The sequence below is a fragment of the Sylvia atricapilla genome, chromosome 5, assembly GCF_009819655.1.
Source record: "Sylvia atricapilla isolate bSylAtr1 chromosome 5, bSylAtr1.pri, whole genome shotgun sequence".
Lineage (NCBI taxonomy): Eukaryota > Metazoa > Chordata > Aves > Passeriformes > Sylviidae > Sylvia > Sylvia atricapilla.
The window spans coordinates 66,917,206-66,943,562 of record NC_089144.1 but is presented as its reverse complement, the minus strand read 5'-3'; the positions used below and the strand labels follow the sequence as shown (position 1 = coordinate 66,943,562).

General features: G+C 36.9%; 1 protein-coding gene across 13 annotated transcripts in view; it reads right to left on the bottom strand.

Moving 5' to 3' along the window:
* The window catches only part of MYBPC1 (myosin binding protein C1), a 70,794-nt gene that overhangs the window by 21,960 nt on the left and 22,477 nt on the right, over positions 1 to 26,357 (bottom strand). For 6 of the 13 annotated variants that reach the window (XM_066319920.1, XM_066319924.1, XM_066319923.1 and 3 more), the window contains exons 3-18: positions 24,565 to 24,606; positions 18,549 to 18,584; positions 17,875 to 17,910; positions 15,508 to 15,612; positions 14,829 to 14,977; positions 14,355 to 14,472; positions 13,507 to 13,558; positions 11,903 to 11,959; positions 8,094 to 8,260; positions 6,858 to 6,990; positions 5,097 to 5,221; positions 4,300 to 4,405; positions 3,837 to 4,003; positions 3,061 to 3,223; positions 2,203 to 2,309; positions 824 to 957 (exon numbers count right to left, since the gene is read on the bottom strand). In XM_066319920.1, the coding sequence (XP_066176017.1) occupies positions 824 to 957; positions 2,203 to 2,309; positions 3,061 to 3,223; positions 3,837 to 4,003; positions 4,300 to 4,405; positions 5,097 to 5,221; positions 6,858 to 6,990; positions 8,094 to 8,260; positions 11,903 to 11,959; positions 13,507 to 13,558; positions 14,355 to 14,472; positions 14,829 to 14,977; positions 15,508 to 15,612; positions 17,875 to 17,910; positions 18,549 to 18,584; positions 24,565 to 24,606 (1,697 nt within the window). Of the gene's footprint in view, positions 1 to 823; positions 958 to 2,202; positions 2,310 to 3,060; positions 3,224 to 3,836; positions 4,004 to 4,299; positions 4,406 to 5,096; positions 5,222 to 6,857; positions 6,991 to 8,093; positions 8,261 to 11,902; positions 11,960 to 13,506; positions 13,559 to 14,354; positions 14,473 to 14,828; positions 14,978 to 15,507; positions 15,613 to 17,874; positions 17,911 to 18,548; positions 18,585 to 18,949; positions 18,979 to 24,564; positions 24,607 to 26,357 lie in introns of those variants that run through there. The other 7 variants (XM_066319929.1, XM_066319928.1, XM_066319922.1 and 4 more) reach the window with 3 other exon arrangements.

Below are 26,357 nucleotides of genomic sequence, written 5' to 3'. Positions count from 1 at the left end.
CACTTTTGTCAACACCACATTAATTTGATGGAAAAACAATAGGTGATTCTTCCAAAAGTCAGATCAAAAACAAGTCATTCGCTTTAAAGGTCAGAATGATTGCAATGGTCAGTAGTTTCTCCTCAGATTTCAAATGCTGTCACATATTTTTGGAGTAGGAGCTAGAATAATTCCATGTTTGAACGGACCACAGTGGTGACACTACAATTAATATTTGAAAAATAGTGGTCACACATTTGACCAGATAGGTCTGATGCATGCAGTAGTGTTAACATGTCCCAGCTTCCACATATCACAATGAAAATTTAAATGTGAAAAGTGATTATTTTAGTATTTACACACCATGGGATTGATCTAAGCAAAAGTTTTGCATTAAGACACCAGATGTAAGCCCATTGTTTCATTTGAGACTTGAACTCCATTAGAATTTATCATTCATTTTCCAAAACCAGACTATATCATTGGCTTCCTGCCAAAATCTGGCAGCCATTCTGGACATTGAATGTGTAGAAGAAGTAGCCATTTGGTAAGTTTTCACTACTTTTCTTCTGTACCTCATAATCCTTCTCCTCTACTGTCTTTTACAGTAAACTCATATTTTTTTTCCTTAATAATTTCAGGCGTTCCTTAAAAAGACCCAAAACCCACTAAATAATATTATCTGTTTTACCCTTCTTTTTTGAGGAAGGAGCATTTTTAAACACAGGGCATCTCCCCCTTATTTTCTGCCATTAAAACCAGTGTCTTCAAAAGGCTAAAGATAATTTTTTTGAAGGAAAAGGCTCCTTGTTAAGCTAAAGGAACATCTACAATGACAATGTACCTTGTCCCCTCTGCTCCAAAAGACTTTTGGAGGTGGTTCACCAGTGATGGGGATCTCAAGTCGTAGTTTGTTTCCTGCCACTACTGTCACAGTGTTATTTTCCCCAAGACCATCCAGGTGAAGTTTAGGAGGATCTGAAAAAGGAGGGAGATTGTCCAAGTTTGACATGTAGCTGCTGCTCTGATAGTTCAGTGACCTGGCATAGGTCTGCAACACACAGAAATATGCTGTATGTTTTATTTGCTTGGTATCTTTAAGCAACTGAAATTTGTTTCGAAGAAACTTTGTGAAGAAAAATCTATTTAAGAAAATAGTTGCCTAATGAAAAAGAAACCATGGCACCATGGACATTTTGGAATAGTGACCATATGAAAAGACCATATGAAAAATCCCACAACTGTTTCCCTGAGGCAGAATTATGTATGTTCAGATAACTTCTGAGAGTGTTTTCCTCTAAGTGGATCTTGAGAATTTCAATTGTGGGCTTTTTTATGGAACATTTAACCACGCTTCAGCCTTTACTGTCCTTATGGTTTAAAAGTTATTAACCCAAATCCTTTTCTGAAAACAAAATTATCACTTTTGTTATACACTGTGTGTATCAAGAACAACTGATTAATAGCCACTTGCAACTTTCTTTAATGTATTAGAAATATAACAATGGTCATTCCCCTCTAGTACCACTTCCCTTTTCATTTTCCCTAAATCTCACCAATACTTTTTCTAATATAGATATCCCACATCTCTCAGGGATATCCCACATCTCTCAGGTTCAATTAAAAATATGTTTTCTAAAACTTGGGTCATTTACATAGCTTTCCTTTCGACTCCAAGTTGCTGGTTGCAGTTAGAAGCTGGTGAGGCATTGCTGTGGGAATAGTCAATGTCCTGTTTTATTATCACTAACAAGCCTTCTGCTTTGCTGAATGAATCAAAGCTGGGCAGAACAATTTTTCCCTCTTGATAGCATTTAGTGTTTTTAGTGAATAGGTAAATATGTGCTTATTTGAAAACTCTCTCATCAAACTAAATCCCATTTTGCAGTGTTAGCAAGCCAGTTCTTGAAGACAGCAGTGTATATCTGAGGAGTGGGTTGCAGAAGGTGTTATACACAAACTCATCATAGTGGTTTAGGTTTAGGAACTGAGCCTCCTGCAGGAGCTCCCCCCAGGAGATAAACTAGGAGCAGATCCTGAGCACAGGCAAAGGATTCTCCCAGCAGCTCAACTGCACTTTGCCAAAGCAGCAGGTCTGTGTCCTCTGGTGGATGCTGGCTCAGAGGATACAAAGTGGTTGTAATCAGGGGTATTTCAGACTGCCTATAATTCCCAGAGGTGACAGAAAGATGTTCTATACAGGTCACTGTGCAGTACACTTACCCACAATATGTACTTTGCATGGAATATTAATGTTGTAGGCATCTGGCACAAACATATATTCACCCTCATCCTCAACAGCAGAAACTGGTATAACAAATCTGTGGATTCTGTAAAAGAATTGAAAAAGAAATGAATGTAAATTATTTTTGAAGACTGCTTGAAGACATAAGGAAAAAATATCTGTGAAAATTTTAGGTGATCTGTGTAACTATGTAGTATTAGTGACTAAAAAAGTTGTTTGCTGGTTGTCCAGTAGTATTTTAGGTAATTAAATACTGTGTGCTTTGTACAAAATATTATTGAGACAACCATCAAATAATGTGACCGATTTCAATATTGTTTGTTTGAACAGAGAACAAGAAAGATACAGGAGTGTAATCTTTTATTACAAGGGGATTCTATGCTGCTGCCATTCAATTGCAATTTGGTTGTTCAAGAAAAAAAATCTGTAGGTGATCCCATAGTGGGAATATTCTGACTTTTGCTGGACCATCTTTGTGAGAGAGAAAAAGAAGCATAGAAAGGAAAGTGAAAAAGAGGTGTATATTTTTAATAGCATCTAACAATAATTTTATTTTTCTGCTTAATATCACATACCCACAGCAACAGCAATGGCAAGAAAAATAATTAGCTTGAACTTAGATGGATTGAGGATTTGATTATTGTCCTCCACAGCCAAAATACACAAGATTAAAGGAAACAAGGAGACATGGCTTTTAAAATGACAGAAATAAATATGTCCTGAGGGACAGATGTTAGGCTTGATTAGCAGATAATTTTTTGCAAAGTAACCCACATACTGGCACATCTGCACAGTGTCATTCCACCAAAAGCCAAGTCAATACACAACAGGCTTACCTTCCTTTGTGGTAAAGCTTTACACGGTCACTAGCTTCAATCAGCTGCCCATTTTTGTACCATTTCCCTTCCACATTCTCAGATATCTCACACTTCAAGTGGATTTCCTGTCCCAGCCTCACAGTCTGGTCTTCTAGTGCAAGTGATATCTTCAGTGGTCTCACTTAGGAACACAGAAGCAGGTACATTAAAGGAAGATGATGGAGCTCAGTAGCAATGGGGGATAATTTCCAACTTGATAATAAAGCAGCATGAATTGGTCAGAGTGCCAATTTGTACAAAATAGTCAAGAGCAGCATGAATATTACAAATAAAAATGTACATTTGTGCATAATGCAAGATAACTCTCAGAGGATGGATCAGATACATTTTGTTTAAAAACACAAGCACTTTAAAGAGATATTGCACAAACAAAGCTGAAAGGGCTACAGAGTCATATGCCTAGGTTTGGCTTTCCTGTGAAAACCTGAAAGGACTGAAGAAAATCAGATACTTCCCATGAAAATTCACTTTGTTGACTTATTGTACCTTTGGATGGATCACTTTGTTTTCTATCTTAATGGAGTGAAGGAAGTTAACAAGCAGAACTAGTTCATAGCCTGCTACTGGAACTAATGTCTAAAAGGAAGTCACTATTCTGGAGATTCACAGCAAAAAATTTGGTATGGAAGTTAAGTCTCCTTTTCAACCCCCAGGGAAAAGCAAGAAAATTGTTCATTTCTGTATGCCAGCACACTGTGACTTATGAATTCAAGATCAAGGTGGATAATACTCACAGTCAACTGAAAGCTTGGCTTCTGACTGCCCTCCAGTCGTCATTACTGAGTAAGTTGCAGTGTCATTTTTGGCAGCTTCCTCTATGATCAAAGTGTGTTTCTTACCCTCAACCTTAATTCGGTACCGAGATTTAGGATCATCAGAAAGTTCTACGCCATTTCTAAACCTAATGGAGAATAAAGAATTTTAATTTTTCCAAAGGAATTCCTGTGCAAGCAAGACTTCTATAGTCTTCTCAGAGAAGACTTTGCAAGACTATAAGGCACTAGAAAAGGTTGAACAAACTCATCCATGAATGTATAAGGGTATTTTTGGTGTTGCTACATTTTTGAATAAAGTTTTATTGAGATTTTCTTAATGGTTTTCAGGTTTACTGGTGTAGGAAAATCTGCCCACATTGTTGCCCATAATTAAAAGCTTCTGGATTTTATTTTCATGGAAGCTGTTCAAAGCATGTCTCACCATTTCACATTTGCATCATCCTCAGACACTTCACAGCTCAGTTCTACTCGTTCACCAACATAGGTGCTGGTATCCTCCAGGCCTTTGGTCACCAAAATTGGAGGATCTTTGGAAAGAAAAAATTACAAATTTACAATCTGACAGGGAAAACCAAGTGAAAGAGATTTTCTAAATCATGTTGTAGGAGGCAATACAACTTTCAAGTTCTAATATGAGTTTCAGTGCTGCCTTTTCTGCCTTAAATCTGAAAAGCTGTTGCTCTTTAGAATGCTAATAGGAAATTTGCTCAATAAAAGTGACATTTCTTCATATTAATACCTGTTTTGCTTTGGTAATCAACACCGTGGGAGCAAAGAGCATGAAGATATGGCCTCCCATTCAGCACTGTTGATAGTTTTCCCTCAAATCAGTGCAAATGGAATGAAAACTTGCTTCTAGAAGCCTGATCTGAGAGCACTTGGACAATACCAGAGTCCTCAGGTACCAAGTGTGGTGTTAGGGGAAGCCAGTGCTATTTTGGAGACACAGGTCTCCAAAATGGCTTAAAATTTTGAAGGGCACCACGGCCCTACTAGATCCCAATGCACAGTATCAAGTTAACCCATTTCACTAAGCTGTTAAATACAGGATGAGAAAAAAAAATGGCCAGGGGTCACAGAAATACTAAGTGATCCTAACAGCTGCTAATACAAATTCAAAAATATACCAAATCAGATCCTCCCTGTTAATTTCTGCTGCAGCCAAAGAAGCCACATGAATTTAGGGCAGGTGAAACAGCATCAAGCTGACATAGTTACCTCTCACAAACAGTTCTGTGGAGCATTTCTCATCACCAGCTGTTACGTAATAGCGAGCATCATCTGTCATCGTACAATTATTGATGAATAAAATTCGTTGGTTGCCTTTGTGCTCAAAAATGTATCTGTTCAGACAGAAATGCAGTAAAGACACATTAGCAAAACTGGACCCCTTTTGTTTTATGTAGAAAGTGCTGTAGAGATATTTAGAGGCAAAAATTCTGGGGTTTACACAGTACTGCGAAAGTTGTCCTTGGAAACAATTTCCAAGTCTCAACAGAGCTGTCATAGACTTCTAGAAAAAAAAGAGCTGTGGTGTAGAGTGACAATGAGCTGCTTCTGGCTTGTTCCAAGATCCCAGGTCTGAGTGATATGAAAAGAAGAAATTAAAAAAAAAAAAAAAAAGAAGAAATAAAGAAAGAAGCCAGAGTCAAATGATGGCAAATAAAATGGAGTCTGAAACTCTAGATGAGTAAAGCTGAAAATAACCAGTAAGAGGACACCATCATTCATTCCAACATTTTTGTGAAGTGTAATAATAGCCAAAGCTAAGAAGTTAATATTATTGGTAGGCCAGATGGCACAAGATATCAGTAATGGGATATGGGGTTTTGGTAATGGGATATGGAGCCTTTCACCTTTATGTCACCAATTTAGATCTGTTCCAGGTTTGAAATGACCAAAGCTCGTTAGCATCTGACAGCTGCTTCAGCAGCCTGGTAGAAATGCACTAGAGCACTCAATCCTATGGGTGCTCTATGGACTCCTGCTGGAGAGGAATCCATAGAGCTGCCTGCAAAACACCTCTGAATTGCTCATGCCAGATATAAGGGCTAAAGGAAAGATACTCTATTATCCATTTTTCTGTCAATCAGGAGTTTTAACTAAAATCCTTTATTGATTTCAACAGAATGAAGAAAATCTGCCTCATTACTGTATATGGGCCTTTTGTTAATGACTTTTTTTTTTTTTTTTTTTAAACTGGTCAGAGGAAAAATTGTCTAGGATTTTGTGCTGCTGAGAAACATTTGAGGAACATTACACTGTTATGCACATCTTCCCCAGGTGTCTCTGACTATAGAATGGGGTTTTCTGCACCGGGTTTTAAGAGCTGGTTGTGCCCATAACAAGGATGGGGCTCAACTTCCAGGCTTTGCTCCACATGTACTCAAATGTCTGCACTTCTTCTAGGAAAAGCCAGGGAAGAAACCAATATGCAGGTGGTACAGGTGAAGAAGCTTGTGTATTCTCGACCTGTTTCTCATAACTGATGGTGCAAGTTGTTCAGTCTGTTAAAGTTAACAGGTATTGGAAGCTGAGAGAAACCTTACACCCTTTTTCTTGGGTGTTTTGTGAGCCAGGTCGGTGTGCGATGTCAACATCTCTGCACTTAGCACACAATTATTGTAGAAAGATTGTGTCTATTTCCAGACACAGGACTAAGGACAAGTGATTTATTTACTCCCAGTGCTTCCTGATTTTTGAAAAATGACTGAGTAGGAAATTCTGCCACTTTTTTTTGAGGATCTTGGAGACTTTTGTCTTGAGACAAAGGAGACAATCTATATTACATTTAGCCTACAATGGACTTTTATGGGTCCTGAGCAATCAGGACAGCATCATTTGCATACTCTTCACATCTAATGAATTTCAGAAATAAAATTGGTGCAACCAGAGCAAAGAGAGAGATCTATGCAACACACTTGTCACGGGAGTACATATGTGTCCATTTTATTGCTTACACATGCTAAGATCACTTACTTTGCACTCGGTCGTATTTCTTGGCCATTTTTATACCACTTGAGTTCCACTGTTGGATCTGCTAGCTCCACCATGAACCTTACTTTACCTCCTTTGTCCACCTGGTATGCAGGATCAAGGCCTTTGGCAAAAGCTGTTATGGAAGTCAAGTGTTATTATAAAATAAGATTAGAAAACAAGAATATGGATGCTGAAATGACATTGCATAAATCTTGTCAAAGCTGTCAAAATATATGCACACAAAGTTATGCAAATTCTCACACTAGTCTGCCTGGAATCATCTAGAAACATTAGAATAAGCACAAAGCTGTGCAGATCTGGTTATTCTGACCAAGCTTGATCTGATATCTGTTCAAGACTTTGCAGTGTGACTGTATTCCAGGTAGGACCGGGTAGATGCATCAAATGAAATGCATAGATAAAAATTAATGTGTAGTACCATAATATATATTATGAGGTGAGGTAATGGATGAGGAGAGAGGGTGTATCAGGCAGCTGGATTACAGCTGGATTTGTGGAGGACTTCACCTACATAAAAGGGATACCTCCAGGAAACCAGTGGCACAGCAATCGTATATACTGCATCCAGTTCTGATGTCCAGGAACAAGCAGATGCCATAGTAGTATAATGGGCAGTGTATTGTATTTATATGTGTGTGCAAAGATATTCTGTGGCATATACATGTATTTTATATACACGTGTGTGTGTATATATACATATATATATATATATATTTCTGTATGTAATTACATCTCTCATACTATTCAGTAGGGTAGATGGAGAAATACAGGCCTATGTCCTCACTCATTCCAGGGTGGAGGGTCTGTAGTACAGCTGGGATTTCTGAGCAATGGAGATTAATTACAAAACAAGATTATGAAGTGCAAACACTGCGTGTCTTTGGAGTGACCTCTGTTTAGAGCAGAAGATACTGATGGAAACACAAGGTCTAATTTCTGTTTGTTTGATCATATAACACCTTTCCACACATCTGGGGGACATTGTTCCAGATGGAACCAGTGTTTGTCTGAGAGGGAGGGCTGCTTTAGGTGAGCACTGAGTTGGATAAGATGTTTACACTTCCACCACAGACCAAAGCTGCCTCCTGATTAACTCCTTGCAGAAATGACTGTAGCCTGAAAGTTCCCTTGTGTGGAAGTGAAGCATGTTTGGGTTTCTAGGGACGATGGTTACGTGTGACTAAGGAGCACAGGAATATTCTGCCACACCCATACCTGCACTCTTCTTCACCTCCCTGCGCATGCGCTTCAGCCGCTTCAGCATCCCCCTGAGGTCGGTGATGCCGTACTGGAAAGCAATCTTCTCATACTCGCTGGGATTTGCGTTCTTCAGGAGATCCCACACGTCCACCTCAGGCTCCTCCTCTTGCTGTTTGACCTCCCTGACGTTAGCAAAATAAAATTGTGGGAGAAAGAGTTAGCGAGGCTTTCTCACGCCATAAAAAATGGGTGAAGCTTGAATTTATGGTGAGGCTAGAAATGCTTTGACCAAAATTTGAAGGCTGTCATCATATTCTTTTTATTTCACTCAGTGTTAGTGGAGTAGCTCAGAATGACATTCATATTCACTTTACACTTTAAGGCAGAATTTGAATGCAACTTTTAATTTTTCCTTTTCTGATACAATCAATTATGAGAATTTTTATATTGTTTCAAAGCTTAAAAAAAAACACAGTTTGAAAATGGAATAGCATACAGGCTAATCCCACTTAAATCAGTTTTATCTGCTGTAACTTGAATGGAATCAATCACAATTTGTGATGGCACCACTGAGTCTCATCTGTACATTTCAAAATTAAATAAAAATATTTTCAAACCCTGAGTCCTTGTAATGGCTACTGGGGGTGGCTAACAACAGAACACTGAAATACAGGGGAATCTGTGTCTGTTGTATTTACACCAGTGCTTCTCAGCATAACTTAAAGTTGTCAAATGAATAGGAACTGGAGATCTCCACACCGGTTTGAACTTGAAGGATGGATCTGTTCACTTCCATGTGTATCTCAGTCTTAAGAGCAGGAAATGTTTTCAAAGGTCTGTGTGAGGAATCACCTTTACACAGAAGTTTCAATACCGTATTTGCTATCTGCAACTCCAGGCAAGACAACCAATAAAGATAAGTATAATTACTTTCACAATGGCAGCCATTAAATAACAGAACAATGGAAGCATCCTAAACAAAATGATAATTTTTCAGATTGACAATTTAGCTCAAAAAAGTGAGCTACTAGAACAATATTGGAATTGAAAGAAGAAATCTAGATTTTTCTTCCTGTAAATCATTTGGGTCAGACCAGGATCACTCTGATTTGATCTAGATTACCTAATAAAATCAGTACTTTTGAGATATAAAAAAATAGCAAACTTTGCAGCAAGGCACTATTAGAGCTGAGCTTTATGGAGTCTAAGAGAGGATTTTCTTTGACATATACAGAAACAGCACTAAAGATGCCTGAGAATTTCTGCATGGTCGGATGAGGAACCATGGAAACCACTTTGCTGTTTAGCCCATGACGTTTATTAATTTTCATAATATGTCTGGTATTTTAAAAAATAAGAGAGATTCTCCCTGAGTAGTCTTTCAAATACAATAATTCTGAGGCAACAATGTTAAGTTAGACAATCTCAGGCATGCAATTTTATATTTTGTTCCTTATATCCATGCTCCTGGTTTCCAGAGGGTGACTGCACAGCGAATGCTGCCATTTCAGTGAGATTCCTTCTATGTGGGGGCAGATCTAGATCAGCCTGTAAAAGCTGAGACCTCGCCATGGGGCAGCACTGTCCTCTCCCAGGACTGGCTGCTCACTAGTGTCTGCCCATGCCAAGGAGATGTGTGCACTCTGTGGGAATTAAAATAAAGCTCCCCTTTAAATCAGGCAATGGTTGAGAATGAGGATCCTGATTTTCAACCAGATTGAAAGAATCAAGTTCAAACTCGTGCTCCTTTTGCATAACTGGAGAACAAATTTAGATGCGTAGAGCAAGCCAGCTTTGTTCTGAGACCTCAGTAGTTTGAGCTGAGGCCAGAGGCCAAACAGAGCATGGTATTTCCTAAGCAGACTGAGCTTGCCATGAAATCACTTTCAGACCTCTTTCCTGAATATGTGCATTCTGCTGCAAGATGTACTTTAAAAAAACCCCAAAAATACCCCCAAACCAAACAACAACAAAAACCCCAAGCAACCAAAAACAAAACAAAAACAAAACAAAAAACCAAAAAAACAAAAAAACCCCAACCCAAACCAACAAATTAAAAAACCAACCAACCTCCCCTTCAAAAAAAGCCAAACCAAGGACCTAAATATTTGAGCAGTTTTTAGATCTTGTGCCTCATGGAATTTCGTGCTGCTACTGATCCACTGTATTGACAAAGCTTTCATGGTGTGGCTTACTGAGATAAGAGTTGATACATCTGCCTGCCAACCAGCAGAAAATTAGGAAATAGACAGTATATTGATTCTATGCATTTAGGTTTGTTGTTTTTTTTTTTTTAAAAAAAACATGTTTCAAGTAGTATGAACCAAAAGGGAAAAGTTCTAGGTCTTTCCTTGGTCATACAACCATAAAAAAAGAGAAAGAATGCACCTCCAAAATTACCTGATATAAAACTTGAAATGAAACCATGGATTTGTCTTTGTAATAATGGATGTTAATATCCACACACATGGATATTAATATCCACACTGTGGCTTAATTAACAATTTTATTCAATTAAGCTCAGAAATATGAGGTTGCATTTCAGGGCCTGAAGCAAGGTGAACCAATTTGACCAAAGTCAAATGATGGTGTCTAAAAACTAAATATTTGCTTTATCCACTAAACACACAAGAGATATATCATATTTATACGGCTGTACAATATTTATCTTACAAATCTTAAGAGTTAATTGTTAGTAAAGTAATAATGTCTCTTAAATCACATTTATCTTTCCACAAAAACACCAAGAACTCTCACATGCAACTCTGATATTATTACTGAAACACCACACAGGTGGTCATGAGAACTGGCATGGCAAGTTTTATTAGTAGGATGAAAAGACAAACTAAAGGTCCTAATTAGGGATGAGAAGATTGAAAAACCAAAGACCTGGTGGATTGGAATTGGTCTGGGTAATTCTTTGTCTACTTTCAGCTTTTCTTGTGTGCTTTAGTTGTTTGAATGCTCTCCTCACCCTCACACCCAATAAACCATTGTGACCTTCTAATGTAATTAATACTACAGATTTTCTTCTTTCAGGGTAAGTGGTCAATGAGATAAAGGATGTAATTCCTTTTCCAGTACTCTGTGATCAGCTGCCATTGATTTCCATGGCATATCGAATTTCTCTGCTAAATTTTAAAAGAGGATGAATTAACTATCTTGTCTTAATCTGGTGAAAGACTAAGCTGGGTTTATCTCAAATAACTAGAGGCGTAACTATCACAACACCAGATTTTCAAGGCAAATCAGAGAAACATGTACCCCAGTTTTTCTCCACTAAAACATTTGAGTTAAATAAGACATGGCTGAGCATTTGTGTGGACATATTAAAAAAAAATGCTACAAAGAATTATACCAATATCTATGACTTGAAAACATGATATATGATTTTTTCATATGAGGGTGCTTATAAAATCAAGGGAAGATGTATCCACAGAGATAAATTTAGACCTTGCAGTTTTTTTATTGTCACACCAGACTCAATTTTCTGTACTGCTCATCCCTGGGTAGGAAACTTCCCCCCTCTGCCTTCCATGCAAACACGAAAGAAATAGCAAGTGAACTAAACGTTATTGGCCTCTTTAGGCTGAGACTTATTTTTTTCCCCAGTGCACTCAAATCTGAGGTTTCTTTTCTGCGCAATTAGAGGTAAAATTAACTGAACATTCACATATTATACTATAATAATAATAGTTAGAAACATTTAAAATTGAAAGGTCACAAAATTCTTAAGAGGTTATTGATGCTACACTTGACTGTTTCTGTGTGTGAACCTAAGGGTTTGCAATCCACACCTGCTCACTGCATCACTTGGTTCTCACCTACGTTTCAGGAGACCACTAAAGTCAAGTTCTCCTGCATCCTCTTGTCCTTCACCGCTGTTATTAACAAAAGAAGATCAAATCTTTGTTTAATACAGGAAGACTTAGACAACACACATTGCAAACGCTCTACCCTTCTCATACACTCAACTCTGTCCAGACACACAAATAATTGTATAAAATCAACACAAACTTGTATGCTTTTTCACATGGATTATGTTTCTGTAGGCACTTGTGAAAAATAACACAAAGGTTTGTATTGCTGCTTCTTATACTTTGATGGCAAATTTTTGTAACTGAGTACATAAATTTGCCAAGTTTTGTGTTAAATTTCAGTAACACAAACAAATGGGAGCTACACAACACAACCAGCTTTGTTTTTCATTTCCATAGTGGACAAAACAAAGAGCTGGTGCTCATTTCTTGCTGTGAATATAAAACAAAGATTTGCATTGCTGGGTGATGCTTTTTACAATGCATAGCTCTGTCAAATACTGGCTGAAAAGTACTTAACCTTAAAGATCTAACCTTTCTCTAAATGAAGGGAGAAAACATTTATAAAAAAGAATAAAACATTACATGGTCCATTTTTATAGACAGAATCACAGTCCTATGAAGGTGCATTTCTTTCTATGATGTGATCTTCAGCAGAATTACCTTATCATAGAGAACATACAGACAAAAGAAATACCCTAAATATTTGTAAAAAGGGAAAATTGGTGCAAATTTTTTACTGAAATGAAGCCAATGTTTAATCAAGATTTTACATGCACAATATTACTTAGAAAATCAGAAAATGCTGAGATAGCTTCATCTGCTTCTGCATTTTTAAAAATGTGCTAAAGAAGGAAATGCACCTTGAATGCAATATCTTTTGTATTTATCTTTCAGTTAAAGGCCTCTAAATAAAAGCAGTTCTCTCTGAATTACAGCTTTATTTGTAAGTTAACGAACTGCATTCATTTTCTATTTGTAAAATATTTTCATTGTATATATTTTTTATACATTTCATCACAAAAGGATGACACCTAGACTGGTTAGAATTGCTACTTTATCAGAAAGGTTACAAACCTTAAGACAAAATGCTTTATCTTACATTCTTTCTACTATACTATTTGTTGTTTTTCCTTACGGATGGTATTTACTGTTTACTGCACAGTAACAAAGTCCAATTCTGTCTTCTTGAAATCAATGTGAATTTTCTCTCTGTCTTTAATCAGTGCAGGATTGGGACCAGGAACTTTCGTATTGTGGCTGACAGCTTTCAGGAAACATGCAGTAGAATATTTTAGTGAATGAAAATACCTTTCTAAAAACCTTCATTGAAACATATATTTAATTGACTTAAATATTCAATCTTCCTTTAAATTAATGACACGTCATTTCACAGTAGGGGTATTTAATATCGTATCTAGTATCTATGTGTTGTAACTATTTCATTCTACCTACCCCAAATTACTCTAAATCCCACTTCTTTAGTCTATATTTACAAAAACAGCTTTATAAATTGATACAATTGATAATTGATACAATTATCCAACAAAAGTTCTGTGCGTGCTACCAGTATCCATTACTGAGGAGCTTGATCGGATCACTGAAGTTACCTTCTTTTGAAAGCAGATCTGATGTCAATGTTTGCAGCAGCTTGGGAAGATTCTAGGAAATAACAGTAATACAGGAATGAAAACCATAATTTGAATCATTTATGTAATCAGTGTGATTTGGAATATGAAATTTGTTCAGTTTCCTGATAACTTCCCCTTTAGCATTAGGTTCTGATTTCTGCAAAGATGCTCAGTGCTAAGTGTACCATTTCTCTGAAGTACTTTCTGCAGTTCTGCATAGGAGATGTGTTTCTCTGATGTTTCTCTCCATTCCCCTTTTTTGCTTTATTCACAGGCTCTGGACTTCTTATCTTCTCACTTCCTATGCTTTCTTCCTTGCTGGCATCTTGCACTCTCAGCATCAGAGGAAGGAGACAGAGACAGTATCCTCTACAGCTACAGACTCATGTTGATTCTCGGGGCAAGTGAATTCTCCTTGTGTGAGTTACCCCTTTGGGACTGCCTGAATCAGATTAAATGGTTCTGATCCACAGCCAGTGAATGGATGGAGCCAGGCTGGCCCTCACCCTGCTGACCTATAAGCACACACACAAAGCCCTGAGTTTTACGTGCCAGAGCCTGATTTGAGTTCAATACTGGATTTACCTGTCAGCTTTTCTAATTTTTGGATAAACGTCTCACATGGTATCTATCCCAGTGTTCATTTAGACAATAAATTACAGACACAAGAAAATTCTCTGAGCTTTGTGCTAAAAACATTCACTTTAAATATTATTTCATTTAAAGGGTCTGAACAAAATGAAGTGTCATTTCAAATTAAAAAGAAAAAAAGAAAAAAATATCAAAGAAATCCTTATAAATCTTTACAGATACAAATGGAACCTTACCGGTGACCTCAAGGTCAAAAGAGCAGCTATCAAATTTGTCCTTATAAGATACTTCACAGCGATAGTTCCCTGCATAGTTTTCCTTAGCTTTGATGATCTGCATCTCAAATGTATGAATCTAAAAATCAAGCATAGTTGTTTGTTAATGTGGAGGATGCATTTGCACAAAGCAGAAGTTAAAACATGAGTCTTTCAGACATGCACCAGGAACAATGAATAACTCAAATAATGGGCTCTGAAAAGAAACTGGAACCCAGAAATGGCATTGGAAAATTTTGATTTCCCCGCCATTCCTTGTCCTTGTGCTAGGAGAGGAGAAAATCTGCTTCTGTAGAGGGTCAGATATCACCACTGAAATCTGTGTGGGGAAGACAGGGTTAGACTCTGCTCTGGAACCTCTATCTGTTGTGTTAAACTGATCTTTAAGCTCTCTGTAGAGCTTTGCCCCGACAAGAAGGTAAAGTAAAGACAAACCTTAGTGTGACGCTCAAAGGACTCCTTCAGCTGCAGGTGCTTCCCTGCTTTACTGGCCAGATCCATCCATTTGCCTTTAAACCACTTGACATTTGGCTTTCGGAGAAGATCTTTGGCTTCTACTTTGGCTATAAATGTAATATTCCCACCTTTCAGAAACAGAAAAGAATAATGCAGGTGTTGAGGAACATGTGGTTGGTTAGCTGCATCTCTACAAGTTTTTTTTCACTTCTGCTCCATTCAGCTTCCATGTGTTCTACCTCAACATTCAGAGTCAGATGGAGTCACACAGATGATGAAAGTACTGCAGTGGTGCAGAGGTTAATGATTCTGGGTCTGGAAGCTTTCTGCTGCTAGCCTGCATAAGATCTTCTTGATATACCAATAACAGTACAGCCAACAGTATCACAATAACCAGCTTTCTTCTCTAGAAACTATACGTCTTACCATTATGCTCAGTAAATTATTAGGTTTTGAGTTTGTCTTGAATTAAACAACTGGGGTTTGCCTCTCTCCATACTGTCCTTTTGCATTCAGAGTGGAGTTCACATCCAACTAACACCAGAGGCAGTACTTGCAGCTGAGGGCAGAACCTGAGTGCCACAGGGTCTGCACACATCATTCCCAGCTCAGCCTCTGTCTCTAGGAGTGGCTTTTGATCTTGTTACTAGGCACTTACCAACACTCACTGTCCCACTCTGAGGTTTCTCGATGAATAAAGTTGATCTTTGGGCATCGTCACGTTTTTCTGACTCTTCTGGAGCTCCTTCTCCAAGAGACCATACTGGGATGCAGAGAGAGGGGGAAATTGGTATCAGTCATCTGAGGGTGTTTTACTCCCTCAAAGTACACTTACCTGAACTTCCTAAACTCTCTAGCCCTAGCACCTTTCTCTTCAGATGTCCTGAAAGACATGTAAGCCTTTGTTCACACTGACATCCACTGCTTGGCTGTCACATTGTGTATAGTTCCTGCAAGAACACTACCTCTGTGGTGACAGAAAATGAAACTGTCAGGGAGGAAGAGAACCTGATCAGCCAGGACAGGCACTGAGCAACTTGAATGGCACCAGCATTCAACCATGAGTGCTTTACAGAGACAATGCACAAAGGTCAGCCGTTTGTTTTTCAGAAGAATGGAGGTTCTGAAAACACAAGCAGCGAGAAGCACAAAAAACCCTCACATTTGGTACACAGTTTCAGTGAATCTCTCTCAACCCAAACTAAGTCCATTGCACAAGCTGGTTCTTCCTCTGTGTCTGCAAAGTAGGACAGGAATGAAACTCATTTCTGAACTTGCTTTTCTGCTATGACAGCAGCAGAGAATTTTGGTATTGGTCAATACCATGTTCTGCCACGTGAATTTTATATGGTATTTTATGGAAAAAGTAATTTGTCAGATGGAAATGATTGTGCCATATGCTCAGACACAGCAGCTTCTCTTCTGGAAACTGGAATTTTGGAACTGAAAAGGAACAACTGTAATGAGAGAAGCAGGAAGTGAGTGGTCTCCCCAGGACAGAGCACTGTACCAGGACAGCTGTGTGTTTCTGGGCTTTCTGTTTATCTGGACCACCCTGGCTTTGTGCTATGCCATTACATATTGGGTAAAACCATGGCCAAAACTGATTCCTAGCAGAAAGTGCAAGGAGAGCAAGGCAGTGAATGCCTGTTTTCTGCTCACTTTCTGCAGAGAGGCAAAGCATGTGTCTCATATTCCAACCTGCAGTCCAAATGCCACCTCTCCATTTTTGAGGAGTTATTGCCAGTACAGAGGGAAAATTAATTAAAGTTAGAAGTCAGAATAGCCTTTCTGATATGCAGTGATTACTGCTGTGGGAACCTTTTCAACTCATGAAAATTTTTACCATCCACAAATGCAACACAGCTCATGGCAACAATGGGAAAATGCAAACAAATTTGTTTTATTATCCTAAAGTCTACTACGAATTTTAAAAAGGTATCAAAATGCTGGACAGATTTGCTATAAAATCTTTGTGTTTCAGTCAATTATGGGTGGTGTGCCTAGCACCTCTGTATATGCCTGCTTGTACAATATTTCTCACAAGTAAAGACATTAATGTATATACACACAAACGTATGTACACATATATACACACATACATGAAATGATTTATACAGACATAAATGAAAGCATATATATATAGATACATATCTATATATACTTTCTGCAATCCAAATGTTTAGATTATACCACTATAACATGGCAATATATGGAAACAACATGAGAAAAGTGAAGGTTATTGGTGAGAAGTGGATGAAGTGATGATAGTACAGGATCTAGTCACGTGCAGTAACAAACCTAACATGCCATGGGATGAAATGGAAAAAGGATATTAATAAATGGAAAAAAGCTTACACAGAGTCATTAATTTGGTACCACGTAAAAGAACACCTAAACATTATCATCACCTTTAGATATTAACATTTTCCTATGTATTAAACGAACAGAACAGAAGGTGGGTTTGACGCAGGCTGGCATAGGCGGCTATGCCAGGTCTATAACCATGGTTGAAGTACCAGCTGCTCATTTTGTTCCAGAGGCTGCAAATCCTGAAATCGTGAGAGTGGGTGCAATGTGCGTTACCTGCCAGAGTAGGAAGAAAGAGGTTATGATGATTTTGCTAAGTTTTCCCCACCGTCCTTTGAGGTGTGAGAAGCAGCCATTCTCCTACAGTCTTCTGGGACCTGTGTGTGGGATTCAGGTGAGGCTGAATGAAGGAATAGAATTCCTGTAGGCTGAGGAGGAATGGAACAGCTATGTATCTATCTATACAGAGACAGCTATAGATAGATAGGTATGTATGTATGTGCCAAATACTGCTATACATGTCTTGTTCTGTGTAGCACAGCCTTCTCTCACTCCTGGTTTAGTAGCTAGAAACCTATTTGTCCTGGTACTTTGAAGCATTTCAATAGCTATAGTTTGCTATTGTCTTAACAATGAAAATAAAGTATTGTCTTTTAAAAATAAAGTCAATATGTAATTTTGGGAGTGTTTTGTCAAGTTTCTCGGGAGATCTCACCTGAATCTTTTCTTTCCGCTGGCTTAGACATCCCATCTGAAAGGGAAGAGCAATTTCGATGACACCAGCTCAGAGATCACAGCTTAACTGACCTCAGATCACTGGGATTTTAAGAACATTGATTCTTCATACTAGAAGATTTGGCTAAACATTTGGGACCATATCCGTGAGGAACTACTTTAATACCAGAAAAAAAGTGAATAGCTAAGAAAAGCCCCCAGAAATCTTCCCCACTTTTCTCTAGAAAATCTAAATTAGTTTAGTGCCGTTCAAGAGTTTCTTCAGAAAGATTACATGAGGCAGATGTTGTTTCCATGATTTGTGTAGTTTCAGGTAACAGATGAATTTCTGTTCCTCAATATTTGTCTGAGAGCCAGTATTTTGATTATTTAAACAGTATACTTATTTATCTGGAGTTGGTTTTGGATCTACTGACCAGTATTTTATCTTCCACTGGGAGATCTACTAAAGACCTCAAGAGAGGACTGGAAAGGGTCTTAACTGATGTAAGGGTCTTGTACTTCTGAACAGATTAATAAAATATAGGGCACTTTAAAAATTTTTCTAAGTTGTATGTTTTGGGCTCAGTCTGCTGGTTTGGACTCTTTCTTCATTAATATTCAAGAAAAAATACATACATACATACACACTCAAAGCACTATCATAGTCCTAACCTGCTGGTGGAGTACTAACTGAGGTGTCATCTTCATCTGTGAAAACAAATACAAATGAAAAAGCACATGAAGAAAATGAAAGCACAGGTGATCATCTGCTTTAAAACAACTACATGAAAATGTAAAACCTGCAAAAGAAAGGGAAATAAATTGCAATATTCAGGAACACTCACAATAGAAGCTTCAAACTGATGAGGAAAGCTTTGCATAATTCAGTAGCTGAAATGGTAAACCTTGATGTTTCAAGCAAGTAAAAAACAAAATGAGATGTGGACTGTGATCTATGATTAAATCATGAGTTTATATGAGAGCTGCGGAGTGATTCTGTTTGTTAGAGATGTAATCCACAGTAATTACAATAAGAAAGCCACAATGAAATGAAGGAGAATCACATATCTAACCTGAAGAAGATGTCATTTCTCTGATGACCATGTCTGCAATTAAAATGTGCACCACATACACATTCAGCATTATTAAATCAAGATATGAAAAAGTTAAAAACTAGTCCCCTCTATTTATACTTTGTAATTTCTATACTATAACATTAGCTTAAAGTGCAAGAAATACACAACTCAGTTTCTCCTCATATCAACTGGAGAATAATTTTAAATAAGGAAAGAACTATTATCACCATGCTGGATTTTCCTTTTGATCACACTGAAAGCTGCATGTCTTGAGGTATTAAACCACTACAAGCAATTGTTACCCAGGTATTTTAAAATGGTAAAACATATAAAATACATTGAGGTTATATTTATATAAATCAATAGCCTGAGAAAAACATGAAACTAACATTAAACGGAAATACTGTAATCATGTTTGTTAGAAAACCAGAATAAGGTAAAGACCAGACTCTTACAAGAGTCTCCTTGAATTTTAGATGTTGACTAGAAAACTCAGAGATCAACTTTGATAATAATAAGCAAAAAGTCTTAATGTCTTAAAAGGCTAATGGTAAAAAAGAAAGAAAATAACCAATGTATCCTTTGAAAGACAAAACTAAACTAGATGTCTTTAGGATTTAATACATAAGTAATATGAAGATAACATGGTTTTATACAGTATCAGAAAATAACCTGTAGAGCATTTAAAAATGGAGAACAGAGTCAAACAAGAACAACTTTGGAAAAATATTAACACACATCTTTAAAGATACTTTTTTGGGGGGTTGGATTTCTTTACATCTTTTTTATCTGTTTGTGCTTCCATAATCAAATTTTAAATCTGAAGTTATCTTTGATTGTGACCTTAAAGTTATAATTTATCTATATTTTTTCAAGGAACAATGTAATAACTATGACAAAAGCACATATACAATATAGCTGCATTTTCATAAACACTGGCAATATTGAATTTTTTGGGTTTTTTAACCACTGAAGGCTAATAAAAAGTCTGTTAATAGAATTTATCTACATCACCATAATGTTTTACTCATTCCTTTTTAATGATTCATCAAACTTCATTTTAAGGATCCCTTGGGAGGAGGATGAAAGTTGTGAAAAGTATGCCTACACATGAAGGATTAATGTGTTATCTTGAAAATATCTTTTCTTATTCATAGGAAAAAAAAATAATTGGAAGAGTTCTCACGACCTGCATCATCCAATGCCACAACCAGATGCTGAAAATGTTAATTTTCAGTAAAAGCACAGTAATGATTAAGTCATGTCAGACGTTTTAGCATACTGCATTGGCAACTAGACGGATGCAGGACTATGTGGTTCCACTGCAAATATTTCTCCATATTTCATGCAAACATTAAGTGTACTTTCAGCTCTTTTTGTCATTGATGTCACTATTGTGATTGATGATGGCTCAAAGAGCCATTTGTCTGAAAAAAATAAAGACCAGCCTAAAATATTTGACGTGATGCATCCCACATGGTAATGTATGATAATCAAGTTATGAAAGGACCACTCGGGTTTCTCTTTAATTACTTGAAATTAAAAAAAAAACAAAACGTCAAAACAAACCAGAAAGAAGTTATTAGTTTTGCAGAGAGATTTCTGGGGTTTCTCCAGGATAATCTAGCATTTTTCAAGCAAAATGTTAACATCAAAGACAAACAAGGGAAACAAACAAACACATCAGAAGTATCAAGATGAAAGCTCAATTTAATGTTTTAGAAATGGAAGGAGTATTAAAACAGTGCAAGCTGGAGGAATTGTTTTGATAAATGGGTAATTATCAATCCATCACTCCTTCTATCTCAGGCTTCTAGGACAAAATGGACTGACTATTGGTTCAGCAGCTATAGCCAATTCAGTTTCTGTGATGAATGATGGTTTATGCTAGCAATAAAGTCTATTTGAAGATAACAAAAAATAGCAAAATTACCAGATCTGTCAGTAGAACTTAATTCACTTACCCTTATCTTCTGCAAGTAAAACTTAATGGAATATATTCTTCAATTTGTTGCATGACATGAGTTGGTATGGGGAAATCAATTGATTCATTTGCCAGTAGACTGATAAGATGCACTACTCCATAGAAATCTTTATTCTTTGTCTGTGGCACGCTGTCATTAACATATGGGGTGTTTATGTTTCTTTTCCTTGTTTCTAAATGAGAACATTGACTATGGAGCAGACTGAGCTGCATCAGGAATAGATTCTTGTTGGATGAAAGAACTCACCATATCTCCAAAGAAGCTAATCTAAACACACTTAATGTAATCTTAAAACTAAAATTTCTGACTGCTGGCACAGCAAACATAGAAAAATCTGTCCAAAAGAATTTAATTGCTGATTTATATATGAGCTGCTGGTACCAAGAATTTTACACCTACTTTCCCCTGATCTGAAACATCCCACACGAAATGGAAGCTGCTATTCTGCCACCAGCTGCATTGTTGACAAATTTAATGTTGTGCAGAAGTGGCAAAAACCTAATAATAGTATATTATTTTATATTTCTAGTCTAATGTTAATGCTGAAATTATGGAGCAGAGCAAGACTGAGTGTTTCAAATTTAGTTGACTTCAATCTGATTTTCAAAGGAAGTTCAGCAGCCCCATCAAGGGGACATAGCACTTTGGAAATAGTAAATTAAGTACATTCCCACAGAGAGGAAGTTTTAGCAGGGAGATGAATAGGTAAGTGAAATCTGGAAAAATACAAGGACGACACATGTGATGAACATTTTAGTAGATGGTTGGAAGAAATGTAGAGGAAAAGTATCAGTAAAATATACAGAAATTTTAGTAGCTCTCTGAATAGCTGGATGGGACCTAAAAAAGGAATGAGCAAATTGATATAAAAATTTCATTATTAGTCCAGCAAGTGGGAAAAAATTATAACATATTTTATCTGTAAGATAATACTAAAATTAAAAATGAAGACACAAGCATTTAAATTGAATGAATATAAGACAATGCAGTAAATTTGGAGGAATTTCTGCTGATTCACTTTTTTTCTCTGAAAATAAAATGGATGATGACATATATCCTGAATTTTTACAACATTATCATAGACATTTTTAAACTGTTTTATTTTATGAAAGAAAACCGCTCTGGGCTACTAATTTACAGAAAAAAAATCATGAGATACAAAGAATTTACCACACTGTTTTGCATTTCATTACTTGACAGTGAACACAAAAAAATATAAATATGCAATTTCACACAGACAATAATTACTAAAAAGAAATAGAACAGGCAAAACAGACACACAGATAGGTATACTCTATCTTAACATCTATTGTTAATATTGTTAACTCTATTGTTAACTCTATCCTAACATCTGTTGTTAATTTTTCTTAGAGATGAGGTGAAAATCATGGACTATAGATTTACATGGCAAGATTTCTTTCCTGGATGTCAGGTACCAGCACAGTCCTATTTCAGGTTCCTACAGTGTCTAAAGTCTAGCTCATAAATTACCAGCAAAAAGGTCACAACTGCTGGCACACAAGTATTGTAAAATACCTGTGGAATTCAGATATTAAATTTCCCATCTCTTTCCCATTCAGGGAAGTACCCAAATCTGCTACTTCTGAAGCTGCAGAAAGTCTTTTACATGTAGCTTATATAAAAGCTAACATCTAGTTGGTTCTGTCATAATTTCCTTGCTGAACTCTTCATTTTCGAGTGTAAATGATTTTGGACAGGTTGGAAGAATGAAACCTTTTCCTTTTTTGTGAATTATGCTCACCATTATAAAGATTTCTTTTTTTCTGGCACACAAACCTGAAGGAATCACTCTATAAAAATATGTTTTCGCTTACTTGGTGATACTCTGCAATAAAACAAGAGCTGATAGGAACAACTGCACTGTAACTAATTTTTATAAGTATTACTACTGAGTGTCTGGCAGTGACATCTACTTTGCTTTGCAGAGGTGACAGTTTCACTGGAGCATGGCAGAAGGTCATCTACATACTAATATTCAGATTTTCACTGGAATTTTTACAGAGGCAACAGCTGCCACCATGGACTGAAACTGGGGAAATTTTCCAAAGTATTTCAAAAATTATTTTTTGGTAATAAAATCCTCCTAGCACTATGAGGTTTCTGTCAGGAGAAACATTTTTCCTCCTAGAAAATACTTGTGTCCTTCACTAAATTCAAAACAGAAACATCATAATGTATAAGAAGATAACAGAAGTTTTGGATAAGTTACCTACCATGTTTTCATTTTTATTCAGTGAAATGTAGGCTTGTAAGCAGTGAGGAAATCACCATTCATGTTCAGTTTGGGAACAAACTTTTCTCTCATATCCAAATTAAAGCAAGCAGAACTAACTGTTGGAATAGCTTGAGGCAAGACCTTCATCTTTTTCTATCATTAAGCATGCAAATTATTTCTGAATTGCAGTTCCATTACCAAGTTGACAGATTTGATTACTCACACAAAATTTTTTGTGTCAAAATAATTGCTCAATGCAAGGATAACTGGCAAAATAGCATGCACTGAAGCTTGGTTCAGCATTTTTATTTTCAAAAGGGTACTTGAATCACACATTTTTAGTGTTTATATTTTGACTCTGCTGAGAAAAATAGCCATGCATGCCTTTGCCAAATAAATATGCAAATATCAAGTATGCATCCAGTCTGTCTAAAAGACAAGATTTTGTTTGGAAGACACCAAAAGCCAGAATACATTTTCAAGCAAGCCATTTCTTGATTTGCCATGAAAAAGCATAACCATGCCAGATGAAAAGCAAGCATTGCATCAGCTGTAAGCATATCTTGGTCTGGTTTAGCCTTTGATCAGAATTAAGTTTCAAAAAAGAGGCTATTCTTTCCAAAATAACCTGATGGGGTGTTTGGTTTCTATTTTGGCGAGGCTCCTACAAAAAGCAGGAGAATTAGGCTCAGTTTCCTCAAAATGTATCCTCCTAACCAGAAGAGTTGACAACAGAGGTAGAATCTAATCTCAGCAGCACAAAAATATGTATTAAAACTGGAGCTCATTTTTGCACACATTGCTAGTGAAACAGTTAACTATTTGTTCACAGCAGACAGTCCTCAAACACACTTTTCAGAACATGTAGAGTTCAACTGCTGGGCTCCCAATGAGAACATAAAGATGAATGTGTGATTTTTAATTTCAGATGAAAAAATCTGTGGGGCTTTCTGAAAGGTAAAATATCAGATTTCTGTAGTAGAACAGAAACAGCTTAGAATGAGAGCAGGACATTGTCCCCTTTATTTAAAGGCAACCAGTGTGCAGAGTATCTGAGTTTTAGCAAGCTTGGTCAGGGGCAACATCCAGGCTCATTTAAATACAGCTGTCTGTCCATGTAAATCACTTGCATTTTGATCTATTAATTGAATAGTCAATATAAATATTGTTGCTAAATAGAATTTTTGTAGAACTTTTTAAGATATTAATAAGTATCATAGTTTCCTTGTGCTGGCTAAGTCATGCAGAAAAAGGATCTAGGAAGCCTCACATCACACTTCTGAAATTTAGCACCAAAAATCTGAATTAAAGCTCAAACAATCCACCATCAGAACAGCATTTAGGAATGTTTTCTTTACTGCCCGTTTTTGAAGTATGGTTTTCAGACTTACCTTTACCCTTTTCATTTCCACCCTCCTGTGGTGTTGTTTGCTCTGTGTAGGAAGTACAAGTATAGTTTTGAGAGGAAATTAAAGTAAAAAGAAAGACTTACACAGCATTGAAAAATGCAGGTTCTGCTAGTATTGGAAAAAAAAATTGAAGAATGATTGACATATGTCTATATGCACTACACAGTTGCAATCCCATAAAGCATTTTAGAACCTGTGCGTATCAATGCAATTTCTATGTTTTGAACAAGCCATGTAAGATTGATGTTCCTGGACTCAGTGGAACAAAAATCCTGGGTTTTTCAGAAGCAGCAGTTGTTAGTCTCGTTCTTGGGCTAATTCGCAAAGGCTTTTGAAATGAGTTACATATCACTGTTAATCAGAAAGAAATTGTATCAGACATGAGTAACTGCCACTCAGTTGATCCTCAAGAAAAAGTACAGAGAGAGTGTATTGAGGATGTTCTTTAATTCTTTATCATCATCTTCATCATTATCAATAGTCTTGCCGAGACTACTTGTACTTAAGTTTTCTTGATCAGAACTGCCAGCCTGTCCTCTACACTGAGCAGGTGAATGTGAATTATTTTTGACCTCACCTGTATGAGAGAACTTGGACTGTGCTTTGAACAAAACAACAATTTCCATATTTTCTCTATTTCAGGATTTATAGGATTCCTATTGGTTTTGGTTTCCTACTTCATTCAAATCTTGTCAAATCATGAATCTTGTCAAATCATGCGAAGTGTGCTGTCTTCAAGGTACAAACACTCAATATCCTATTGCCTGTGAACAGTGGCTTTCTGTGACAAACTTACCTGTAAACTTCCTGACAGAACATGCAGTTGGTGATGGTCAATAGACTAACATTGTCAGGATGGAATTAAGATAATTTTTGTTCCATGGAGAAAACATCTGCAAGAGCCAGTTGATACTCTGATTATCCTGATTTCTTGTTCACATGTGTGCAGCCACAGTAACTGCGAAAATTAATGCTGAAACCTAAAAGGAAACTCCACATTCTGGTAGTGTGACAGACTCATGGATGCTTCTGTCTGGATTCCCTAAGTTCTCAAGCTCCAGTTGTCAGGTTGTCCATTTGGTCAGATGTTCCTTTCCAATGGGACTTTTGCTACAGTAACACTTTCTTTTCCCAGAAGGAACTGGGATCAGGAGTTTCACTGTTGTTGGGAGATGGCAGCATGTTTACATACTATTTGAAAACTTTATCGGTCAAAATGTTCCACACTTGTGGCTTGACATTGAGATCTGGAAAGACCTTTCACAATGACTTCCTCAAAATTTCCTGGTGCAGTTCTGGATGCTTGATTACGTCCAATAAACTATTTTTAAGTTATAAAGTCTGGAATCTTGAAACCAGCTTCCCTCTTTGTGTATTAGCATCTCAAGCAGAAGGAAGCTAGAAGTGACTGGCACGTCCAGCTTAGAAATACCCCAGTTTGGTCCGTGCCTAACCATAAAGGCCTAATGACACCCTACTTATTTTTCAGAAGAAAAACAGGTAAGGAGAAAAGAAAGGAGGTTTTAGAAGTGACTTAGTATTTAATCCTGTATTTTTAAATAGAAAGGAAGATGGTAATTATTCGAAAATGTTAATAAATGTTTTTAGTGTAACACTTCAAAGATGCTACTTCTTTCTGTATCCAAAGAGCTGTTTCTGATTTCAGTTCTACTTGAAAGTTAAGACTGATTAAAAACACGAATTCAAGTACAAGGTATATCAGGTGAGACCCTAAGGGTGAAATTAATTAGTTTAATATTAACTGTACAAATTTT